This window comes from Diadema setosum, chromosome 13, assembly GCF_964275005.1.
Source record: "Diadema setosum chromosome 13, eeDiaSeto1, whole genome shotgun sequence".
Classification (NCBI taxonomy): domain Eukaryota; kingdom Metazoa; phylum Echinodermata; class Echinoidea; order Diadematoida; family Diadematidae; genus Diadema; species Diadema setosum.
Window position 1 is genome coordinate 24864171 of NC_092697.1, and position 23781 is coordinate 24887951.

General features: G+C 38.1%; 1 protein-coding gene across 1 annotated transcript in view; it reads right to left on the minus strand.

The window, feature by feature from the left end:
- Positions 1 to 6929: 6929 nt before the first annotated feature.
- LOC140236506 (CMP-N-acetylneuraminate-poly-alpha-2,8-sialyltransferase-like) overlaps positions 6930 to 23781 on the minus strand; it is a 17393-nt gene continuing 541 nt past the window's right edge. Inside the window, exons 2-8 of the mRNA XM_072316428.1 lie at positions 22024 to 22258; positions 18870 to 18995; positions 16131 to 16302; positions 12959 to 13071; positions 11439 to 11528; positions 7764 to 8002; positions 6930 to 7184 (exon numbers count right to left, since the gene is read on the minus strand). Of these exons, the coding sequence (XP_072172529.1) occupies positions 6952 to 7184; positions 7764 to 8002; positions 11439 to 11528; positions 12959 to 13071; positions 16131 to 16302; positions 18870 to 18995; positions 22024 to 22258 (1208 nt within the window). The 3' untranslated portion in view covers positions 6930 to 6951. The remainder of the gene's footprint in view (positions 7185 to 7763; positions 8003 to 11438; positions 11529 to 12958; positions 13072 to 16130; positions 16303 to 18869; positions 18996 to 22023; positions 22259 to 23781) is intronic.

Sequence of the window (23781 nt, forward strand, 5' to 3'; positions counted from 1 at the left end):
CGTCTATCATTGACCTGTATACTCTTAACTTGATTTTACTATGAAGCTTTAAATTACTCCTATAATTCATTATAGCGTCCTTGTTGTTAAGTTCTAAGCCGTTATTATGACAAGCCACTATTATTAAAGAGTTGGTCACTTAGATCTTATCTAAATAGTCATAAAGTTGACCCTGCCAAGCACATTGTAAGGGACTTCTTTGAATCATTATTCTGTCCCCCTTTGTGAATTCTATGTTAGCTATCGCACCAACCGTGGCTTGGGAAGATAGTAGCCAGAAAGCCAAGCTGGACAGTATACCACCTCGAACGCCAGTGTGATAGGACCACAATGATTGACCCTCCCATTATACTTTGAGAATAATTAATTCGTCCATATCCATTTGAAAGCTCAAAGCCTCCAAATTTAATCATTTCACTTCATCGTGCATTGAGTTGTTAAGTGTACACTTGTATTAAATGATAACGTTGTATATAAATCTTCAGCTACGCATCATGCAGGTGTCATATGTATGATATTTTAAGAGTTGCACTTAACGTCTAAAAACATTATGCTTTACGCGTATTTGTTTTCCTTTTTCTTTTTTATTTCTTGATTGGATTTCATGTTTTCTTAACTTATATTCCATATAACGTTATGTATAATACTATTTTGGTGTCTCTGTATACGTACTGTAATCTAAGAATGATTTTGACATCTATTTCATGAGATAACGATCACGTGTTATTTGATTTATGACATTCTATTTAGCGACAATTCACTTCATGTATATAATGATGACCCTTAAACTGATACCACTTATGATGGTAATAGTGACGATTCTGTATATATGTAAATATGACAGTAATTAGAAAACAACTAAATCGATTTATTTGTTTGTTTGTTTGTTTGTTTGTTTGTTTGTTTGGTGAAATTGGAAGCAACAAACAAGCCCGTAAAACGAGTTATGAAATGATTGTTTATCGAGGCGGTATCCTTGTTCATTTCGCATATACTGTTGTTTATCGCACTTGTGAAAATTGTCTCGAAACTTTCTACTTTGTTCTCGAATCGCGTTAAGTGAAGCAGCCACATAACATGACAACTTTAACCAATTACATTGTACCTGCGTATATGATAGAATACAGTAAAGACACTTATGCAGGCAACATTGCCTATATGGTCAAGCACGTATTGTTGTTTGTTGTTCGTTTATACGCTGATAATTTGCCTACAACCATTGTAATATTATCTGGGCCCTGTTTATGAAGAGTTATTGATTATATAGTTCATTTCTATTATAAGTTTATGGCAGTCTGTGTGGTAAGGGTTATTATCTAAGTCCATGGAAGCCTGTGTGTTAAGGAAATTTTTTAAGATTGATAAAACGTGGCCCTGGAGAAGTAAATAGTCATGCATGACTCTCAGCACGAGATGGCGCTCTGGTACTTTACGTATGAGTACGAACAGCAGCGGATAGACACCGCTTTCTGGCAATGCACGTAGGCCCTATTATAGTGATCGCAAAATGGAGTGGGAGCTATAGCAGTATACCGATAACTGAAGAAAGGAACGTGTCATTGATTTGTATAGAAAAATCAAGTGAAACATGATCTATTAAATCACCAAAGTCTGGGATTTCTAAGATTATCTATAGGATCTTCAAATTAGAGTTTGAAGAGTTTGAAGAGTACTAGTTAGTTACACTTTGTAAATGAATTTTCAGAAATCTCAGTCTCAAATAGAAAACATTTTATTGTCCCCGCCGAACGAGTTCGAGCAGGGGACTATGAAACGGGCTCCGTACGTGTGTGTGTCCGTGTGTCCGTCCGTGTGTCCGTCCGTGTGTCCGTCCGTGTGTGCGTCCGTGTGTCATCAAAATCTTCAATTTGCTACTTCTCTGTCATTTATGAGCCAATTTTGATTCTGTTTGCTTTATATGATAGCACTACATGGGAGCTTTGAAACTTCTACACAGAATTTCAGTCGTGACCTTTGACCTTGACCTTTGACCTGTATTGTACATTTTGCTACAAAATGCTACTCCTTCGCCATTTCTTACCCGATTTCGATTCCGTTTGCTTTATGTGATGGCACTAGGTGAGGGCTTCAAAACTTCTACACAAAATTTTGACCTTTGACTTCTTTGACCTTTGACCTTGATTTTTGACCCATATTGTACATTGGCTACAAAATGCTACTCCTTCGCCATTTCTAACCCGATTTCGATTCTGTTTGCTTTATGTGATGGCACTAGGTGAGGGCTTCAAAACTTCTACACAGAATTTTGACCTTTGACTTCTTTGACCTTTGACCTTAATTTTTGACCTACATTTTGTTGTACATTTTGCTACAAAATGCTACTCCTTCGCCATTTCTAACCCGATTTCGATTCCGTTTGCTTTATGTGATGGCACTAGGTGAGCGCTTCAAAACTTCTACACAGAATTTTGACCTTTGACTTCTTTGACCTTTGACCTTTGACTTCTTTGACCTTTGACCTTTGACTTCTTTGACCTCTGACCTTGATTTTTGACCTATATTGTACATTTTGCTACAAAATGCTACTTCCGGCGGGGACATATATTACGCACCGCGTAATTTCTACTTTTCCTTGTTTTGTTTGATATGATTTAAGTAAGACCTTTGTTTATTTTGTAGGTCCTACATTGTCATCGTATGGCAAGCCGTTACATAACGCAAAGTCTGAGACAAGACAATGATCCAAACCACAAATTCAAACCATTGAACAGACGGCATTATAGCACTTACAGTAATGTGTCGATGAGCAAGTCTGAATTCATGTGAACAATGTTTTATCATCTTACGATTTTCTCTGTATGGGTAAGAATGATAAGGGCGTTAAGGTGTTTTGAACATTTGGCTTTAGGGTCAGCTTAACGACCTTATCATTCTCAGCCGATCGACGTTTGGTCCCCAAGTCTTCTGACGATACATTACATGACCTACAATCAATCAATAACTATGATTCCCTTTCATGATTAATTACAATGTATTGCTATCGTTGTAGTTTTAATGACAATTTTTTTTGGGGGGGGGGAGGGGAGGAAGTTGTTAAAAAAATATACCGTCTCATGAACAAGCAGTCAATTTTGCGAACATGATTATGTACGTATAAAATTAAGATAAAGCAAGACAAATGTAGGCTCTACTCATATACACACATACCCTATAGACAACGCGCACACTTAACAAACATAATCCATTCAAATGTACCTTTACATGCTGCAAAGTTGACATGCGTAACATGCACTTTCTATTTTAAGTGTCTAAATAAAGTCGGCACCGATGATTTACACTAAACCTACAACCAAACTGTATAAAGTTTGATACATAAACACCGTGTCTGAGGTTTCGAAAGTTGTATTTAAAAAACAAACAAACAAACATGAACACATTTCTACACTCAAGCTGCGCTGTGATGACTTTGAATCATCTTTGATCGCTTTCGCCCTCTCCGCAAAACACACATACACACACACACGGATACACACACACACATCCCCCCCCCCCACACACACACAAACTCTTTACTATGTATGCTGTATATTGAGAACATAACTCAACTGCAAGCTTCGACATTAGACACATAAATACATTGTCACGCCAAATGGCATAGTCAGATAAATAGTTTAATACAAATAAGGCCACATTTACCTTAATTTAAAATATTTTGCCTATAACAAATACTTTTGGAATAAAAAAATGACTTCAAAGAGTTCCCATGGAGGACTTGCAAAAATATACACAAATAAGTAAGTACACTTCTGCTGCTGGCAAAGAAAAAAAAAGAGTCGTGCAACCATGACATAATTTTTAATCTAGCCCTACAGTATTCGACAGCATTGATCACTGATACTGTAGTGCCTTTAAAAAGTATCAATTTGGACAAAACAAAAGAACTAAAAAAAACACCATAGGAATTCCAGCTACAGTACTCAAAACTACAACGTGGCTTCACTCTTAATAGCTCTCTGTCTTTGGAAATATGGGAAGTGACTATAGGTCTGCTGTTTCGCATTAACCATGATGCTCGAAGCAACGCGGCGTTGTATAGATAGCCGGAGAACGAAGTCTCATCGAAGTCTCCTCCCCCCCCCCCCCCCCCCCCCCCGGGGTTACACTGGAATTTCATCGGTCAAAACCTGCGTCAGCGAAGCTAACGAGTGGTTGTTTATTAACAAAATTACTGTTCTGGGATGACGTATTCGGTATACGTCACATACATAAACAAAACAAACAAGACAACGAAATTATATTTGCCATAATATACAGTGAGAGCTAAGATTCTAATGCTGTCAACATTTTAATACTCATTAATACCATCAGGCAGGTCCAGAGCAATCAGAGATAGTCCTACTCGTGTTACATGCATCTCATTAGCAAAAATTATTTTCGTAATCAGGAAGGCTTTTATGTTCACTTGTCAAGACATTCTTCTTCTTCTTCTTCCTCTTCTTCTTCTTCTTCTTCTTCTTCTTCTTCTTCTTTTTGCTTTTTAAAGGGATGGTATAGTTTGGGCTGAGATGTGGCTTTCGGTTTCCAGCTTTGTTTTGGTGAGATAATGAGAAACCGCTTATGAAATATTAAACAGCAGACAATTCTAAAAGGTAATCAACGCTAGTTTATCTGATGAAATCGGTTTTGAAATGGCTGAGATATTACCCCCCAAAAAAGTATAAAACAAAGAGGTCCTAATAAAAGGTGGGACCCACCTTTAATCAGGATATCTTTATTTCTGGATATCTCAGCCATTGCAACAGCGATTTTCATCGAATAAACTTTGATTATCTCTTAGAATTGTAAGCAATATTTTACAAGAGGTTTCTCATTATCTCACAAAAATAAAACTTGGAAACTTGAAGCCCCGTCTCAACCAAAACTACATTTTGTATACTATCCCTGTACGAGAGGCTACGGCAGAATTACAGACTTGGCAGATCTGGATACATTACAATCACCTCTGCTACACTTTGGGAGTCCTTTCACAGTGGTCAAGGACTGTGGACCCTAATTCTTGTCTTCGTAATAGGAATGTCACTAATTGGAATGAAAGTCGATGAACGTGATTATTCACATTTTGTTGTAACAGCACTCAATACCATACATAGCACAGAAAATAGCACGTGACTTAGCAGGCAAGACAGTAAAGGGATTATGTTTTTTGTCAGGGTTGTTCAAATCTTGAGTCATCATCTGCTTGCAGAAGGGCGTAGCTTCTTAGTTTCTTGACCAAATTAGACAGCTCTTTTGTTTGTTTTGTTGTTTTGGGATTGTTTGTCAGTATAACTAAAGACAAAATGTGTAAAATGCCATTCACTGTATTTTAGCGTTCTGTTTAGAGAGTAAAAGTAAATTGTTCATGTTTTTACAATTTTTGCTAACGTTCTCCTTGATATGTCACAAATAAGACATTATGACCACAATATCTTCATAATTAGTTTGTTTCCTTTGAAAAATAAAGGAAATCACATAGAGAACAAAACAAGAAATTTCAATTAAACAAAAATTAGTACACACAACTATTTCATAATCCCCATTGTATTATAATCCGCATTGTCAGTACTATATCAAAAACACAAGTTAGTAACACGGACATTAACATTTAAACAGGCATTAGTTTTCTCTGCAAACATTGGAACTATCATGTTCATGTTCTGTAGTATGAAATTCACTTGCCCACAACCTATAGCAGGATACTGACATAATATATTATAATAGCTTAAAAAGTATTGCCTGAAGCACAAGTCGTCATTTCTTGATATATACCTTGTTGTTGTTGTTGTTGTTGTTGTTGTTGTTGTTGTTGTTGTTGTTGTTGTTTTGTTTCTTCTTCTTCTTCTTCTTCTTCTTCTTCTTCTTCTTCTTCTTCTTCTTCTTCTTCTTCTTCTTCTTCACGTGACAGAGGTAGATGATACCTTGGTTACTCAGAGAGTCTCTTTTTGTAACATAGTCCCATCACCAAAAAATACAATGTAGATCTTTGTTGGTGATGACAAGGTTTGTTACAGATGCAGACAGACGTGGTGTCAAGTCAGGAATCATAATTTCCATTACCTCTTGCTATCATTTCTTGACAAGACAACGACTCACTTTAGTCTCAGCACTTTGGTCCAATTCGTACACGGTTAATACCAATCTTGCACAGGTCTTTTCACAAATGATCTTAAGTACTCACGAGCAATTTAAATAATCATTCCAAGTAGCACACGGTGGGTAGATAGATAATACACACGTTTGGTCATAAATATTCGGTAGCCAAAGACTTGTCCGAAGCAGTATACATGCGAAGAGCACCGAGGTGTGATGGCATCCAGTGTTGAGTGAAGATGATTTTATGTCATAATTTATGACAAGCAGCCAGATAACATCTGTCGCCACAAAAAGGATGTTTCCAGGAAAACTTTGCTTGGTGAGCATGATTATATTTCAGAGAGGAAAATATGGAAAGACTGCGAGACTATACGAGCACACACACACACACACACACACACATACACACACACACAAACATGTACCGACACCGGCACACACACTCATAAAATCATTATGAACTTAGTCCTGAGGAATGTAGTTGGGTATGCATTGTTCATAGACTCCGACCACTTCAATGAGTAAGACACAAAAGTTGTTGTTTGACCACAGAAGGCGCTTGTTGAGCCTTCTATTAAAGCACAATCCTTCCAAAGACAATCCATTGCAAGATGGTCTTGTTTGAATCTTGGAAGTATGAAAATTGTTCACACATAATCACACTCACACCCACCCTCTTCTCTTTCTCTCCCTCCCCCTCCTTTCTCTCTCTCTCTCTCTCTCTCTCTCTCTCTTACTCTCTCTACCACATAGTCCGAAGACTTGTGAGAAGTTGTACAGTATAAGTAAGAACACAAGATAAATAATGTAATGTCAAAATTTTTTTCAGTCCACTACATCGCGTCAGCTGGGCCGATGTCATGAACACTTGCCAACGTGCAATCGAAGAAGGCCAAGTTTGTGCATCTGTAAAAGGACGAGGAACTCGTGGTTCATATCGTGCGCTTTCGAGAACTTGAGATCGTCGAAGTAGTGATACGGCACCTGGCGCATGTCGCCCGGTTCTTCGTCGAAGTAAACAGGGAAGGGCCAGAAGCCGTAGAGGTGCGTTTCCTCGCAGACGGTCAGCGCCATTTGTGTTAGGTAGAAACCTTCAGAGGAGTAAAAGTGAGAGATGATTCTATTGGATCATTGCAGTCACGTGATACACTATGCGCATATGTCACATAAATCCACACGTGCGATTGCAATCAGTGATTACACACCCTACCCTATGTGTAATATTTCCATAATTATATAAAGAGAAAGATATAATATCCATTGGCTCTCGTTAGTCAAACATCGTGTAGGCTGAATCAGGTTTTCAGAAAACATATCACAGAAGATATATATATATAAATGTATGTCACACATGGAGTGGATCTCTCTTTGAAGGCAATTGAAGACTAAATGAAAAACAAATGTAGCCTACATCATGCATCCGTTTCTTGCTTTACTGCTGAATCCAGGACCCCATTTCATAAAAAGTTGATAAATTATGATAGCAACTTTTGCTGGAATGGCAATTGCCATGGTAACGACAAGAATCCAGCTTCCTGATTGGCTGTTGCTAAGGGAAGTTGCCATTCCAGCAAGAGTTGCTGCACGCTATAATTAAATGTCATCTGCAACTTAAATTGCAGCTGGAAAATGAATAGGGATAGGTTGGCCTTCCATACTTTTAAACCCACCTGTGGACAAAGCAGCTTTCCCCAACTTCCTGCTCTTCCAGAATTCCCAGATGAGCCGGTAATGATCCGGGTGACCCACCACGAGCTCGGGCTCGGTCTGGTTGTAGACGTCTAGCGCCCTCAAACAGGACACGTGGTGCGCCTCGACTCCGAAGCACGGCAGCCATACTTGGCCGTGATACTGCGAGGTCATGTGCATGAATGACGTCACATTCGCCGGATGTTTCACTGAGGCAAACCTGTCATTGAAGAAAGTGTCAAAACAACCATGTGTTTATCACATACAGTACAGATACATGCTCGTTAATGCCAAGTCAGCAATCCAATATTTATCTCATGCGTTTATTTCATTTTAAGGTGGGGCCTATATACCATAATATGCAGAACAGAGTTGCACGTTGATTGAACTTCGTGGTCTGTGCATGGAAACGGTGAACCCAGCAAGTAGGCCTACAGTAAGTGATTTGAAGTTCCGTGCTAGTGCTGATGTTAGTGCTATCTCCAAAACAGCTCTAACACCTACGATCAAACTATAGCAAGTGACAATGATCATAACTATCGATCCCATCACCTTGTTTTTTGTTTGTTTGTTTTTTTCACACCACCGTGAAGTCAGCAGGACCGCTCTGGAATTGCGCGACGAAAAAAAACAAAAAAACAAAAAAACAAAAAAAAACAGTGATGGCGCTTGGTTCAAGTCAAATATCAAAACATGTTGTCATGACTGATTAGTTTCAGATAAAAAATGGGGAAGAGGGAGTACAATGTCACAAATTCCATCCCTTCTCCAAAGGGGTATAACAGTCTTAATTTTGCTCCCCGGCTCAGATTTATATAGCCATGTCTAGAGTGTTCGTGTACGCTCCGCTGGCGTCCATTGCATTATCACATGTTCATCTATTGACGTGAATGTGGGTCTCGCTTATAGCAAATAACACCAACACCGAACTTGAAATGACTCATGGAAAAGCCACTGATCTCTAGTTTCTATAGAGATTGGTTGAAAAAAGCACGTAAATCGTAAGCACAAAGAGTGGAGCTCAATTCAGGAGCTGATAGTCAACACCGGGCCCAACACCAGCAACCGAAATATGTCATAGTTATTGTTCGGTCAACCTGCTAATACCGATTGATTTCAAATTCGGTTTTATCGCGGATGCTGGTGTTGAGATAGCACTACCAGTAACACTAGCACCAAACTTGAAATTACCCAATGACATATTGTAAAAATAAAATAACATCGGTGTCTCACGAAACCTACATCGGGCACACTGCTTGCCAACGATACGATGCCGTAGGTTTCCCCTTTGAGGTTTACGGGTTCCTGATCAATGAACCATGGCAGTAACTACAATAAGCAAACACATTAATTACACACAAACACACACGCGCGCAAACACACACACATATATGCATTCCCCCCCCCCCCCCCCCCCACACACACACACGTCACACATTGCATTAAGAGCTGCAAAGTTCACCGTCGTGTCTGCAAATAAAGGAATGTTTTATTTTTTTTCTTTCGGTTTCATTCAACGATCGATGTCCACAGAGTGATACTTACAAAAGCTAAATAAACATTCCAGATGCCCAGCAGAGGTATTTATCACTCTGGTTACATACTATCTGATGAACAGGAAAGTAACGTCAATTACAGACGAAACAATATTTCACATTGCGTCATTGCTGATTGGGTAATTATGTAATAGGATATTGCAGAAAAAAAATCAATATCCGAAAGTAAACAAACAAACTTTGTCATATGTCGTTGTCTTTTAACCCTAAAAGGGCCGGGGTCCCCCGACGTTTCGCGCTATAATTCTGTAACGCGAGAAGGCCTCGTCGCGAGGCTTCTTGACTTTCTTCGTTCAAATCTCGCGCAACTTTTGAGGCCAAATTTGCAACGTCCGCGCATACTTTTTCGAAGCCACGCCCATTTTTGTAACGGCATGTCGCCCAAAAACGGGCACAATTTTGTGATTTTGTGTACATTTCCTATGGAAAACAAAAACAAAAAATTATGACGCAATCTTGTAGATTATGACGTGGGTGTCACGCATGCCAAATTTCGTTGCGATCATATCGCACAACCGATGGCCGAGATCTCGGGGGTGTTCTTTTTTCAAAGATTATCAGTTTGAAGGAAATTTGATGAGATTAAATACATTACAAATAGTTGGTTTGACTCCCACAGATTCGCAAATGGAATCAAAAAAAGGTAATCCAACTTTGTAGGACTATTATTTCTTAATTGTCAGTTATGGAGAAAAGAATGTTGGTTATGAGGAAAGAGGAACTCTTCCTCTTTCCATTGGTACCTAAGTATGTTGACAAATGTCATGCATGACTGAGCACATCATGAACTGTAAAGACAACAATGACAAATTGCTCTTTTTCCAAGTTTGAGTGTCGCATGAAGGAACAAAGCATGTCTCACTGAATGAATGAGATCTGTCAATGAAAGTGTCCAGATAAACAGGCCAACCTGTACGAATGCACGTTTGTATTTATGTTTGTGTTCGGTGTTTCTTCTAACATTTCATAGTCCATATCAAATCTGCAACATGGCCACCTGTCCGATAACTTGGTCACTACCACAAGGCCAACACACACAGTCCATTTTCTCTGTTCATATGCACCGCTATGCTCGTAGCGACAAATCATGTTCTGAATATGAAGGGAGAAAATGGATAATGTGTTAACCTTTGTGGGAGTGACCAAGTTATCAACAACATGGCCATGTTGAAGGTTATGGACCATGAAAGGTCAGAAAAAACCCTAAACGCAAGCCTGAAGTCGTGCAGGCTGGCCAGCTAATTTGACCACTTTCATTGACAGATCTCATCCATCCAGTGCGACATGCATTGTTCCTTCATGTAACACTCAAACTTGGAAAAAGAGCAATTTGTCAATGTTGTCTTTACAGTTCATGTGCTCAGTCATGCATGATATTTGTCAACATAATTAAGTATCAATGGAAAGAGGAAGAGTTCCTCTTTCCTACAACCAACATTGGGCTCTCCATAGCTCACAATTATGAAATAGTGGCCCTCCAAAGTTGGACTATACCGTTTTGTTTTGTTTTGTTTTGTTTTGATACGCAATGATATGACAGAGCGACAACTTTTTTCCAATTTGTATACTTTATTTATGAGAAAGTGAAGGCAGGCAGAAACATATTTACATTGCACTTCACTGATACTAATTGGCTATTACCCATTAAAATTCAACACGTGAGGTTTCGAGTGACAATAATTGCCATCACGTGTCCCTAAGATTTAAAGACAGTACCATGTACACAGATTTTTTCTGAAGGAAGCATCAAATTCCAATTGATTACAACGAAATTGTGTGAGAGGAGTATTTCCACGATTAGACTGATCGATTTATTGATTTACTGATGGATGGATTGATTGATTGATTGATTGATTGATTGATTGATTGATTGATTGATTGATTGATTGATTGATTGATTGATTGATTGGATTCCTTACTCACTTATTGATTGATTATTTTAGTTCTTTACCTTGGTATTTAACAGATATGGTGTGTACCACAAATTGATTTATTTTATCTAGTTCGAATAAATCGTGACAGCTCAGAGTGAAAAAAAGGAAAGCCTTGTGCAAAATCAATGTAGAAGTACTATACTCTTTTACGAAACGTTAATCTTACTTTCGCTCGATGATGCTTGGATTCATCGTGGTGATGTTACTCTTCATGCCAGCGTGGTCCCTATACTTCAACAGAGGGGCGGCGTTGCACCTGCGCATGTTCAAAAGAGTATATAAGGTTGTAACGGCCAATCATCGCTTTGCACCAATCCCTTGGTGTTGAGCGATCAAACGAACATGAGATCACAAGCACTCCACTGAACTTTGTCTGAGATTGTAAAGATTTGAGAGCTTTCACGCTCACAGCTAAACTCGTTTATGTAGAAATCGGTTTCACGTTGTACTCGAAAGAAAAATTTGTGGGGGTGGAAGATAACTACAGCCAGGTCTCTCATGAACATTAAAATTTTTTCTCGAATCTCACCTGGTCAGTCGTTATCATTATTCTGGAATAATTAGTATATATTTCCAAATTGCTTGGGTCTAAAGTGCGCGTTGAAGGCCTGAAAAGTTTCACCTCTACGATACAATTGAAAATTTAAACGTGATGACAAACTAGGTTAACTTAATAAATGTCGAAAATCTGCGACAGTCTATCATCACATCGCAAAGGCTCATAAGATGTTAGAATAATCTTTGAAGTGAGCACATGGAACGTCATACTTCACCAGACTCTACAGCATGCATGATTTTTTTTTTCTATGAAGAGTTTGGTCGCAAAACAGGTTCAGCACCATTTTTAAACATTTTAAAGTACGTCTACCATCAGTTAGAGAAAAACAAAGCCTTTCCAATGATGCCTCATTGTTACAGAACAAGGAATATTCCTACAGTTATGATTCAATTAATTTCCCATATTTTCGATTATATTCTTTATTTTTTAGCATGTTTACTTGCAAATATCTCGAATTGACAATAATGGAATCAACTCGTTTTGTGATAAAACACTTCACATATTGGGGTCACTTTAATTCCATTCAATATTTTCCATCCAATGCCGTGTCTCCGTGTCATACCAACGACAGGTGTCTGTCATTATTTTCTTTTTATACACGTCACGCGCACCGGAATAATTTTATACACATTTCAAATCATGTGGTGCAGTGTTACGACAATAATCAATACGACAACTTTAATTTCAGGTAAACGTGGTGAAAGTAGATAACGTATTAATGAAACACAAATAGAGGATGGAAACGCTATACAACGCATTTCTCGTTTGCCGCAATATAATGCAAACGAAGTTGTTACTATCAAATTTACATTTTCGATGAAGTAAACACTGGTAAGTGAAATTGAATTCCGTTATTGATAATTATTATGGATAATACATCTTGAAAAACACGCAGCCTACTTCTGAAAGGAAGGAGATGCTGGCCCGGATGTAAAATGGCAGTCAAACAGTATGACATACATCTCACTACATCATATAGGTCGAATACTGGCCCATTACCCACACTCACTGAAGTATCTAGATATTGGGGTACTGGTGGATATGAATCTTGCTACAAACGGCATCCATACAAATCACATCGCTGATATGATATACACCTGTACTTTTCTGTTTTTCTCTTGTCTCACCTGAACACATATTCGGAGCTGTCTATGTCTCTTCCACACTGACTTCCCAGCAATATTCCACTGTTGCCTACAAGACTGCATCGCTTGAATTTCTTGTTTTCAAGAGGTGACTCCTGGAAAGAATGATAAATATGTACTATGACCAAACTGTGAACACACGTTGAACAATTAATGAGAAGAAAAAAACACAAACAAACACTAATATGTCAGTTACATTATTTGTCGTGCGTTGGCGATTCAGTGAGCAATGCCACATGTATGAGCTTGTTCAGCTTCAGTCATATTAACGTTACTGTGACAACAGTATACCATAAGAATACGGCATTTGAGTATGCCTCTAGTGATGTTGCTTTGTTGCTTTGATATGATTTCGTCTGGTTCGACATTTTTTTCTCTGCCACAAACATTTGGCTGACACGTTGATGATGGATCTCAAATATCCAAAGCAGTGAACTGTTGTTAGTAGTTGCATGAGAAGAGTTAAATTGCAGGACAGCAAGTTAACCAATCAACTCCCACACACCATACGTCGGTAGCCACCCCCCCCCCCCCCCAACAACGGCGGCGATCAGCCGACACATTACGCTTGTTCCTGATTGTTAGAGATACCCCCTTTAAGGATGGAAATGGGTAACGATTTTAAACCCCTATTCCCCAGCTTTTGGAAGGAAAGCCATCAAAATTACTCCCCTATCACGGGTTTTTGGAAGGGAAACCTGTTATGTTAGCGGATGTACAAGCAACGTGTGGTACGTGTGGAAAGAAGGCGACCCTGGCATGTTTTTTACTTGCATTTGCAGCAGCAGGAAGCACGTTCTGGAGAATCAAGGCAAACACCAAAAAGCCGCGCTAACCCTATATCGGATTTTTTTCGGGAGTTTGAATCTATCCCTATTCGGGGACACTCTCTTTCAGGATTGTTCGGGAAAGATTTGAAAACTACTCAAATTCTAAACATTTCGGGAAAAATACTATATGACTCCCTATTTCAACATTATTCCCTTTATTTTTCCTGAATTGAGCTTGTATCGTCCGTTATACCCCTTTTCCCGAAAAATCAGGAACGCCAAGCGGTACAGAACAATAGCTAAGTAGGGGGTGTGGCTTGGTGCTGTAAACAGGTTTTCCTGTTCATTCTTAGCATTCGGTACAGTAAAAAAAAGAACAAAAACCTTCATTTACGCCCTGTGTTGTTCTTAGTAATTATTTATTTAAGACATTTCAAAAGCCTCTGAATTGTTATACATTAACAATAGCCGATTCTCAAATTAGCGAAGTATATCATCAGATTGAATTTAATGTCTTCCCTCACTGGGCAAACGAGTGTGATTTCTTTCTGATCGTGCATGTGAGTGCGTGCATGTGTGTGTGCGCGCGCACGCGCAGAGCTGATGTCCATATATATATCCATCTAATCTTTATACATAAATTGCCGTGGAATTGACTGGTGCCAATGATGACAGACAGATGATAATTTCTGCAACGAATATAAAGAAGGGTTTGATGATTATTTTAACAAGTGAAAATGGATGTCTCAACTTCGGGGAAAGTGCATTTTCGAGCCCGAAAACTCACATAATCTTTCCCAAAGCTTAGAAAAAAAAGTCACACAGTGTCACTCAGCTGAAGCTTTCTGATCATTCCCCGCTGCATTAAAAAAGTATGTCTATTCTTATGGAGATTGTGGGAAAAAAAGATACAAGTTGATATAATATGCTCAGCGCACTCCAAAAGCGACTACTCTATGCCTGGTATGTGTTTCGAACTGCATACATTACTAGTTCTTGCAACTGCAATTATCCCTCTAAAGAAGAATAAGAAAACACGTGCAACGATGAACTTAGTTTTCTGTTGTAGTCTCAAGCTCATGCTACTTAGAATGTAAGTACAGTTGTTGTTTTTTGTCGTATGTCAGTACGTAGTTTTCGTGGGGGACACCACATGCACCACAAATGTGTTCCACGCAAGTTTACAGCAAAGGTTATGACAAGTGCATTTTTTTTACGAGTTGACATGAGATCTGCAATAAATGTAGTGCATAACATTGTGTAATGAATGGTTATTAGGCTCGAGGGTCAACACGTCACCATGACTTTTTTAGTGACTGCGATATTTGATTGACGAAGCGATTATGGAGAAGCTGTGATCTTTGTTGCAAACGCTTTTTGGTGAATGAATAATGTCATGGCATTGTAATTGGCTTGACGCAGCACGTATACGTTCCTTCTATTGGCCTTCTGTTGGTCTACACCAGCCAACCACATATCAAGCCTGTGATTTGATACGGTTTTATTCTATTATTATTTCTTATCATCCACTCAATGCTACAGTAATTCATAAAGTAGAAACAACTGTTACAAATCTCATCTTTCATTTGCGCTCTATTTTGGCAATTTACCAATATTCAATTCGATTGAAAAGTTTTCAAAATCCTCTTGGTCCCGAACGTCATTCTTGATCCTTAAATTAACAAAATCTGAAAGAAGAGTGAAGTTGACGCTGCTTTCTGGATTTTGAAAAGTGTAGTTTTGTTTTTGAAGAATTAGTAAATCAATTCAGTTCTTTCCATTCTTTCTCCAATAAAAGGTACACGCATGAAAATTCGGAGTTGCCAATTTAGAGAGAACAAGATGACAAGTTGAATTGTTTTCTAAACCTCCTCGGACTAGAAACATTGCCAAATTTATCATCACTCAAGCATGTCAAGTCCTGTTTAATGAATGAGACAGGTTTGATCAGTAGGTTCATACGGTATGCAGTGGCATTGTACAAGACGGTAAAGAGGGACACCTGCGACAAGGCGATGAAAACACAAAACTTGGCGGAGATCAGGAGCAACGGGGCATTGCCTTAACAGAGAGCAACATGTTAGTATAATTGTGGGAGTGGATTGCTAACTCACGCAACAAAATAAAACAACAAAGCCTGTATTTATATCGATGGGCTCAGACAAAGTACAGCATAAAATAAATGGCTTCGGTATTTGGAACAGTGCCGAATAATATTAACACAAATATCGAAGAGCTATATTAAAGATACTAATCCATGCATGCCTTCTGCAAGTATTCGAAGGCTCAATGCCACATGAAGCTCACCATACTTTATAATGACATTCTTAAAAACAATCAACTAACAAACACCACTCGTACATACTTGTATTGTACATGCTTACCGGTGGTAATTTTTTGAAGAAGGAATGGGTCGATTTATAATGCCGCATCGGTCCTCTCCTGGGCTTTCTATTGAGATAGTATATCAACGAGGAATTCTCTTTGAAGTTCTTCGTTGTCACGATAAAGTTTCTCCCGGAAGAAAAATTTCCAGTCGATTTCAGGAGTTCGGATCTACACGGCCGGAAGCAAGGACAAAAGGATAGAAGAAGAATTTGACGATTGACTGACCACTTGCATGAGTGCGTGTCTGACTGTATAATATAAAGTATATTGACCAACTGCCTAAATGAATGACTGAATGAGTTACTCAATGAATGAACGAACGAACAAATGAATGAATTCTCAATGAACGAACGAATGAATTCTAGACGAACGGATGAATGAATGAATGAATTCTCAACGAACGAACGAATGAATGAAGTCTAAACGAGCGGGTGAATAATATGTAAGTGAATGAAAGGCATGATGATTGACTGAATGAAAGAATGAGTGAATGCTTGAATGACTGAGTGAGTGAATGGATAAAGAATAAACAACAATCAGTATATATGAACTGATCAAATGACTGATTAAATAAGAAATTAAATATGTCTGAATGAACTACTGACTGTTTGAATGAATGAATGAATGAATGAATGACGGATTAATTCAGAGAATGGACAGAATGCATGAGAATGCACTTATATTGTAAACATATGAATGAATGAATGAATGAATGAATGTAGAACTGATCGAATGACTGATAGAATAAAAAATCACTGAATCACTGACTGACTCAATTACAGACTGACTGTTTGAATGAATGAATAAATGAATTCATAGAATGGACAAATGCATCAGAAAATAAACTCATTGATAGATAAATGAAAATCAGATTATTTATGAATCAATTGTTAATTACGCGGTGCACTTGGAGGCGCTTCTACAATGACACGAAAATGATGACATAAAAGCTCGATTCTGCAATTTCATCACAATGTGTAGGCACACCCGTAGCAAGGCACCATGCATTTTCTTATTTGCTTCGCAGTAAGTCTTGGCCTTTTTTAATTCCTGAAGTTTGAATGTTGTATAAATTTGATCACTTGCTGTTCCATTGCTTGCTCTAAACAAAATAAACAAATAAGCACTTGCAGAGACTTATTCTGTTCGTAATGGTGGAATAACTTGCACAGCGTTTGCATTCAAATTGATTAATGTCCCCCTTGACTATAAGATCTCAATATTTTCACCGACGATTGATACTAGGTGTTAAAAAAAAAAAAAAAAAAAAACATTTCCCACTTTTGATGCTTGATAGCTCGAAAACTATATATCACATAAAACTGTCATTGACATTAGTAATAGCTGAATAGTGTACAATCTAGTTAGAGGTGATTTGAACATGAAAACCTCTATCAGTTTCTTCAAAGTTAGGTTCCAGATTTTGGTCAAATTTTAACCCTCTGTACAAAACCTGAACTTTACACAGTAACCAATGATGTGTATGTGAGTGTGTACTAACAATGATCCTGAACAATGGACCTGATGGGTACCACCTGTTCACAGCTCTGCTCCAAGGCACATGAATGCTTTATTAATCATTCATGATGGATTGCCTTGGGCACTGCTAGTCTGAGTTCATAGCAAAGGGTGGAATGCATGCACATGAAAAAAAGTAAGTACATGTTTCCATGTGCTTGCATACACCACATTTCAGAATGAATAAAGACTAGCTGTGATAATGGAATTCCTCTTGAATAAATAATAGAGCGTTCAAGTTCTGGTCATTGTCCAGGACCATTGTCTGGGTGTCAACTACACACTCACAGTTAAAGTTTTGTACAGAGAGTTGAAAATAGAGCAAAATCTAAAACGTAACTGAATTAAATGGTTAATTTAATGAAACTGAATCATGTTGTCATTTTAAAATTGCCTCCAACAAAATTGTACACTATTCAGCTATTGCTCATATAAATGTCAGTGTTATATGATACAGGTATATAGTTTTTGAACTATTAAGGATCAAAAGTGGGATTTTTTTTTGTAACACATAGTACGTATGGGGTTTAAGCCTATCTTAAACCATGCATCAATAACGTCAGATCCATACGCAGATACAAATACATGTACAATACTTTCAAACATAATCGTAATTTATGACATGATTGAATTGATCGTTGATGTCATAAAGAAAAAAAAAGAGAAAATTAAGTCTAACAGCAAACAATGACTTGCGCTTGGAATCACGAATGCAATCACTTCAAAAGAACAGTTCGAAGACAAGAGCATAGGCAACAACACAACATGACGTCATATCAAGAAATAGACGCTCTGTACACACATACACACACACACATAAACACACAAGTGATACAACCATATACACGTACTGACATGACATATCCGATTCAGATCCGGGGTCATCAAACTAAACAACCTCTTTAAGTATTGATGCGTTTCAAGACAAAGTGCGAATCAGAGCGTACTAAACCATTCAGGTTGAACAGGCTTGTGAGAGTCCTTGTACGGAAGAAACAAAATAATCGTATGCCTTTATCCATTGTCTGTAATGTCTGTCCATCGAGAAGGAAAAAGGTGATGAATAGCAATCTTTAGGAACACCTGTCTCTGTTTTTGTATGCTGTTTGTAAAGGCAAAGAGTAGTGATGGCGGATGTATGGAATAAAAACAGAACTCTCGTCAGACTAGTTTTAAACCACAGTAAATCATTAGACAGGATTTATAAAAGAGCTTACCTCCAGTGTAATAGGTTGGTAGCATTAGGCCTCCAGGCCGACTGTAAAAAGTGCTGGTAGAAGAACACTTTCTCTGCTACACTTTCCGTGAACTGCCATAACTTATACGTGAAATGATCCCCCGATCTGCCCAAAGGAAGAACAAAATTACATCGAAATTTTAGTACAGGTACTGCACATTGAATTGCGACACGATACCATACCCGTTGACGTAAAATCTGACAAAGTATGCGGCGACAGTGTGGATTATGCAGAAACGTGTATAAATTACTATGCCTTTATATTTTGTCACAATTGATGAAAAATCTTGCAGTAGTAGAAACTAATTCTGTCCAATGGCAAAATGGTTTGCCATCGTTAGAATTGATACGATGTTTGAGACGAGTTTAAGCTACTAACTGTAGACATTTTTTGTAGAGTTTGTTTTGTTTTTTTTGAATTAATATCAGCTGCATGGGCCAACGCAGGAAATACCTCCTGTGATATATCTTTAGGCCTATCTCTGATTATGAAGCGTGGCTGCTATTATTCTCACGTCTTTGCGGTGGTCCTCTATGCCATCAGGTATACAACCCTACCACTGTCTACATCAAGGATACTTAAAAGAGACCCAATAAGAGATGGAAGTAGCCATCCCTCGCTGGCAAAATGTATAGCCTTTCAGGACCAAAACAACAAAAACACTACTGACATTTATTTTACATAGTTGTTACCACTTGGGAATTGAAAGGGTTAATAGATCTGATGTCTCTACAGAAATTAATGCTCCTCCCGACAAGGAACAACGAAATAATCACAAAATTAGGTTCACTTTATTGACATTAAGCCCCTATATGGATGTTTTGCTCACAAATTTTCGGATTAACGAACCCTTTTTCATTTTCGGATTAACGAACCTCTAGGTATAGGGAATTTGCGTGTTTCGGATTAACGACCCTTCGGAATAACGAACCTTAGGAATAGCGAACCTTCGGAATAACGAACAGCACCCGTACATACACTAAGTTGCCTGTTTCCATGTAACCAAAATGATTAACAAAAGACATTGAATGGAAGCATGCCATTGCCAGTCAGGCTCAGTCTAGGGGAAGGGGCTTTCCACCGTCTTTTGTTAATAATATTATTACTTTAGCAGTGATTGACAGATGACAGAATCTTGAGTTGGAAGGGTTTTTTGTGGGCGTATATCCAAATAATTTGAAGAAAAGTATGTAGTATATATAGGATAATTACAATACGATCATTGGGCACATTGTTCAGATATCATCTTGGCCATGTAAAAAGACAAGTGACGGTGAGGATATATCATGATATAGGTAAATATGCATTTGCATTGCATAGGCCTACAGTCCCTTTAATGATATAGGTTGAAGTACATATTATTCAGTATAATATACTGAATAATAATGTACTTCAACCTATTTTCATCGTTTCGCTGATGCTGTATATTATATAGCATCAGCGAAACGATGAAATTTCTTTCCCTCATACTGCATTCTTACTGCTTAACCATGGAGAATTATGCTTTTTGTCAGTATGTGCAAACCACATCACAGTGGGTGAAAAAGGGTTCTCTAACAATATTTACGGATCCCACAGCAGAGTCAAATAGATGCGTGTTTACTCCACATAAATTTTGTAACCAAATGAAAACATACGTGAAAACAAACACTATCAATGTGTAATAAATATTGTAAACTTTACGCTCATGCCAAGAGGAAACTATGAAGAAGTGCTCGCCGTTTAAATTAGTTAAACAACTGAAGAATGCCGACGTCAGTTCTATTCTTAGTAGTTACTTGTAGTGGCAATTAAAGTAATAAAAATAGCAACGTGACATGTAGCTGTAACAACAGAAGTATAGTTCCAAGCAGTATACTATCATAGCATAGTCAGAGGCCGCAGAACGTTTTTCAGTGTGGCAAACTGCGGAACAATGGTAGGCCTTAAACCGCCATCCCCCCCCCCCCCCTCCTTTACACGGGAAGAAGCAAAGGATGGACCCTCTAAAAATTGTTGTGTTGTAATCATTTTTTTTCTTCAGAATTATTGTTTTCTTTCTAACGAGCCAAAAAAAAATGAAGTAGTAGTATGGTAGTACTAGCCTATAAAGTAGTAGTATAGTAGTAGTAATAGTAGTAGTAGTAGTAGTAGTAGTAGTAGTAGTAGTAGTAGTAGTAGTAGTAGTAGTAGTAGTAGTAGTAGTAGTCGTATAGTAGTAGTAGTAGTACCTAGTAGTTATAGTATAGTAGTAGTACCTAGTAGTAATAGTATAGTAGTAGTAGCAGTAGCAGCAGTAGTAGTAGCAGCAGCAGCAGAAGTAATAGTAATATAATAGTAGAAGGAAAGAGGAAAGTGACATGATTAGTCGACGTATGGCGTAGTTGAGGTTTGTTCTATACAGACAGTGGTCCCATGATGTCAAGTAAACATTACAGTCAGGTCCTCAATATTATCAAAATCAAAAAGGGCTATGCAAATAGATGAAACACATCAGGGCCCTGTTTCATAAAGTTGCTCGTTAAGTTACGCATGACTTTAGAACGACTGGAATATGAAGTGCCAAAATGTGAGCATTTTTCCTTACTTTTTATAAAGTACGATTGTATGTTAATATTTCATATAAACTGGGGCAAAAATACACTTTCACCTAAAAACCTGTGTTAACATGTGAGAATAATTATTATCATCTGCAAACTCCAACTTTAGCTATTGAAATTAACAATGATTAGGAAACCCACTTGGCTTGCCATATTCAAGTCGTGGGTAAAAGTCGTGCGCAACTTTACGAACACCTCTATGAAACATGAGCCCTGGTACTCATTTTGCTTTACCCACTTTAACAGAATCCTGTGTCACTATTGAGACATTATTTGTGCTAAATCAACGATTCAGCTGGTAAACTGTGAATATGAAATGAGAGTATATGTGTATAGATATGAGCATATACACAAAAAGGTAGATAGATGGATGGACAGATAGATAGATAGATATATAGATAAATGGACAGAGAGATGCGACAGACAGATCGAGAGATATATAGATACCCTATAGTTAAACGTACAGAGGACTGACTTATGAAAACATTATATACAAGGAAGAGCAATTAAAGATTATTGAGATGATATTATACTAATTCACTAATTATTCTCACATATCCGGGGCCATCGGTTCTGCCGGTGGGGGAGGTTTTGGAACCTTTTCGACCACGGACGTCTCGACATGCTTGGCCTGGACGGCAAGGAGTTCCTTGGCGTTCCCTCCGAGATACGTCATCAGAATGGTAAAGGCAACGACAGCTGTGAGGATGATGAAAATAGTGAGCGTCTCCGTGGGTCCCGAACGCTTGTAGGCGCTCATCGGGACGCGATGATACTTTCGTCGGGTAGCTGCAGGGAGGGAATGGAGAAGAATATGTGCTCTTCCTGGTAACGTTTCTGGGGGATTTATCTCAAAATATCTTGGCATTACATGGATCTTACCCCATAAGGTAATACAGAGCATCATTCCATTATCGAAAGATGCTTCAAACGTGTAAAACCTGAGCTGCATGCATGGTCCTTTAAGGGGGTATATCTCACTGAGAGGCGAATGTTTACGAACGTAGCGAATTCCAGGGAATTTTAGGTATCGCCTGGGTTTGTTAACAGAACCTTGCAATCAAATTCGCAAACAGTTTTCATTGTCGTAAACAGTTTTCATGTCGCAAAGAAATTTCGAACATGTTCAAATTTCTTAACGACAAGAAAACCCGTTAACGACAATGAAAACTGATTGCGAATTTGATTGCAACTGTTAACGAACCCTGAAAATCCATAGAACACTCGCTACGCTCGCAAACATTTGCAGCTCAGTGAGATACCCCCTTTAGAAGTCGTGCTTCTAATATCTCTGACACCTCCGTAAAGAAAAACATAACAAGATGCGGATTCCCATTTAAAGAAAATCGTGAAATGCGTCAAATAAGTACAACACTATACAAATGTGAGTGACCCGATTTACCGTTCTTTATCTCCCCTACAGATATTTTAAGCATGTAGTGATTGATACACCATTCCAGAAAATTGAAATTTGTTTACCATCAAGGTGATAATTAGTAGTTTTCATATATCTTGACAGTGACATCAACATTAACATCAACATCAACAACAACATGCTTGTCATTCATCGAGTCATATGGAAATTTTGCTAAAGATTTTATCATCCTGTCCTGGTTACATCGGCAACTGTGAATTGACCGGGTATCGTGTGTTAAAGAGAGATTTGACGTACACGTATAATGTAACTGGTTAAATCAATCAAATCTGCATAAAATCGGAAACACACAAAAATGACATTAGATCTTGGTTTGTCATGGTGTAAACTGCCCTCCACTTGCAGTGGTAATGAGACATGATGAAATTTTTTAATTGAACAATCAAAAAATTTTAATGTCAACTTAAAGGGGATATCTCACTGAGCGGTGAATGTTGCGACTGTAGCGATTTTAGGTTTCGTCCAGGGTTCGTAAAAAGTTGCAATCAAACTCGCAAACAGAATTATTGTTGCAAACAGTTTCCATGTCACAATTTGTCGTAAAGAAATTTTGAACACGTTCAATATTTCTTTGTCACAAGATAAACTCTTTGCGACAATGAAAACTAATTGCGAATTCGATTGCAATATTGTTTACGAATTTGATTGCAACTGTTAACGAACCCTGACGAAACCTAAAATTCCCTATAGAATTCGATACGCTAACAAGCATTCATCGCTCAGTGAGATACTCCTTTAGGAGAAGAAGTTCAATTTTCGACCCAAATGATACCAAATATGAAAATACAGTGATTATAGACATAACAAGTAGATTAGCTTGGAGGTCGGAATTCGAGCCTTATGAAAAATATCTCAGTTCTGTTCAGGTTTGTGAGAC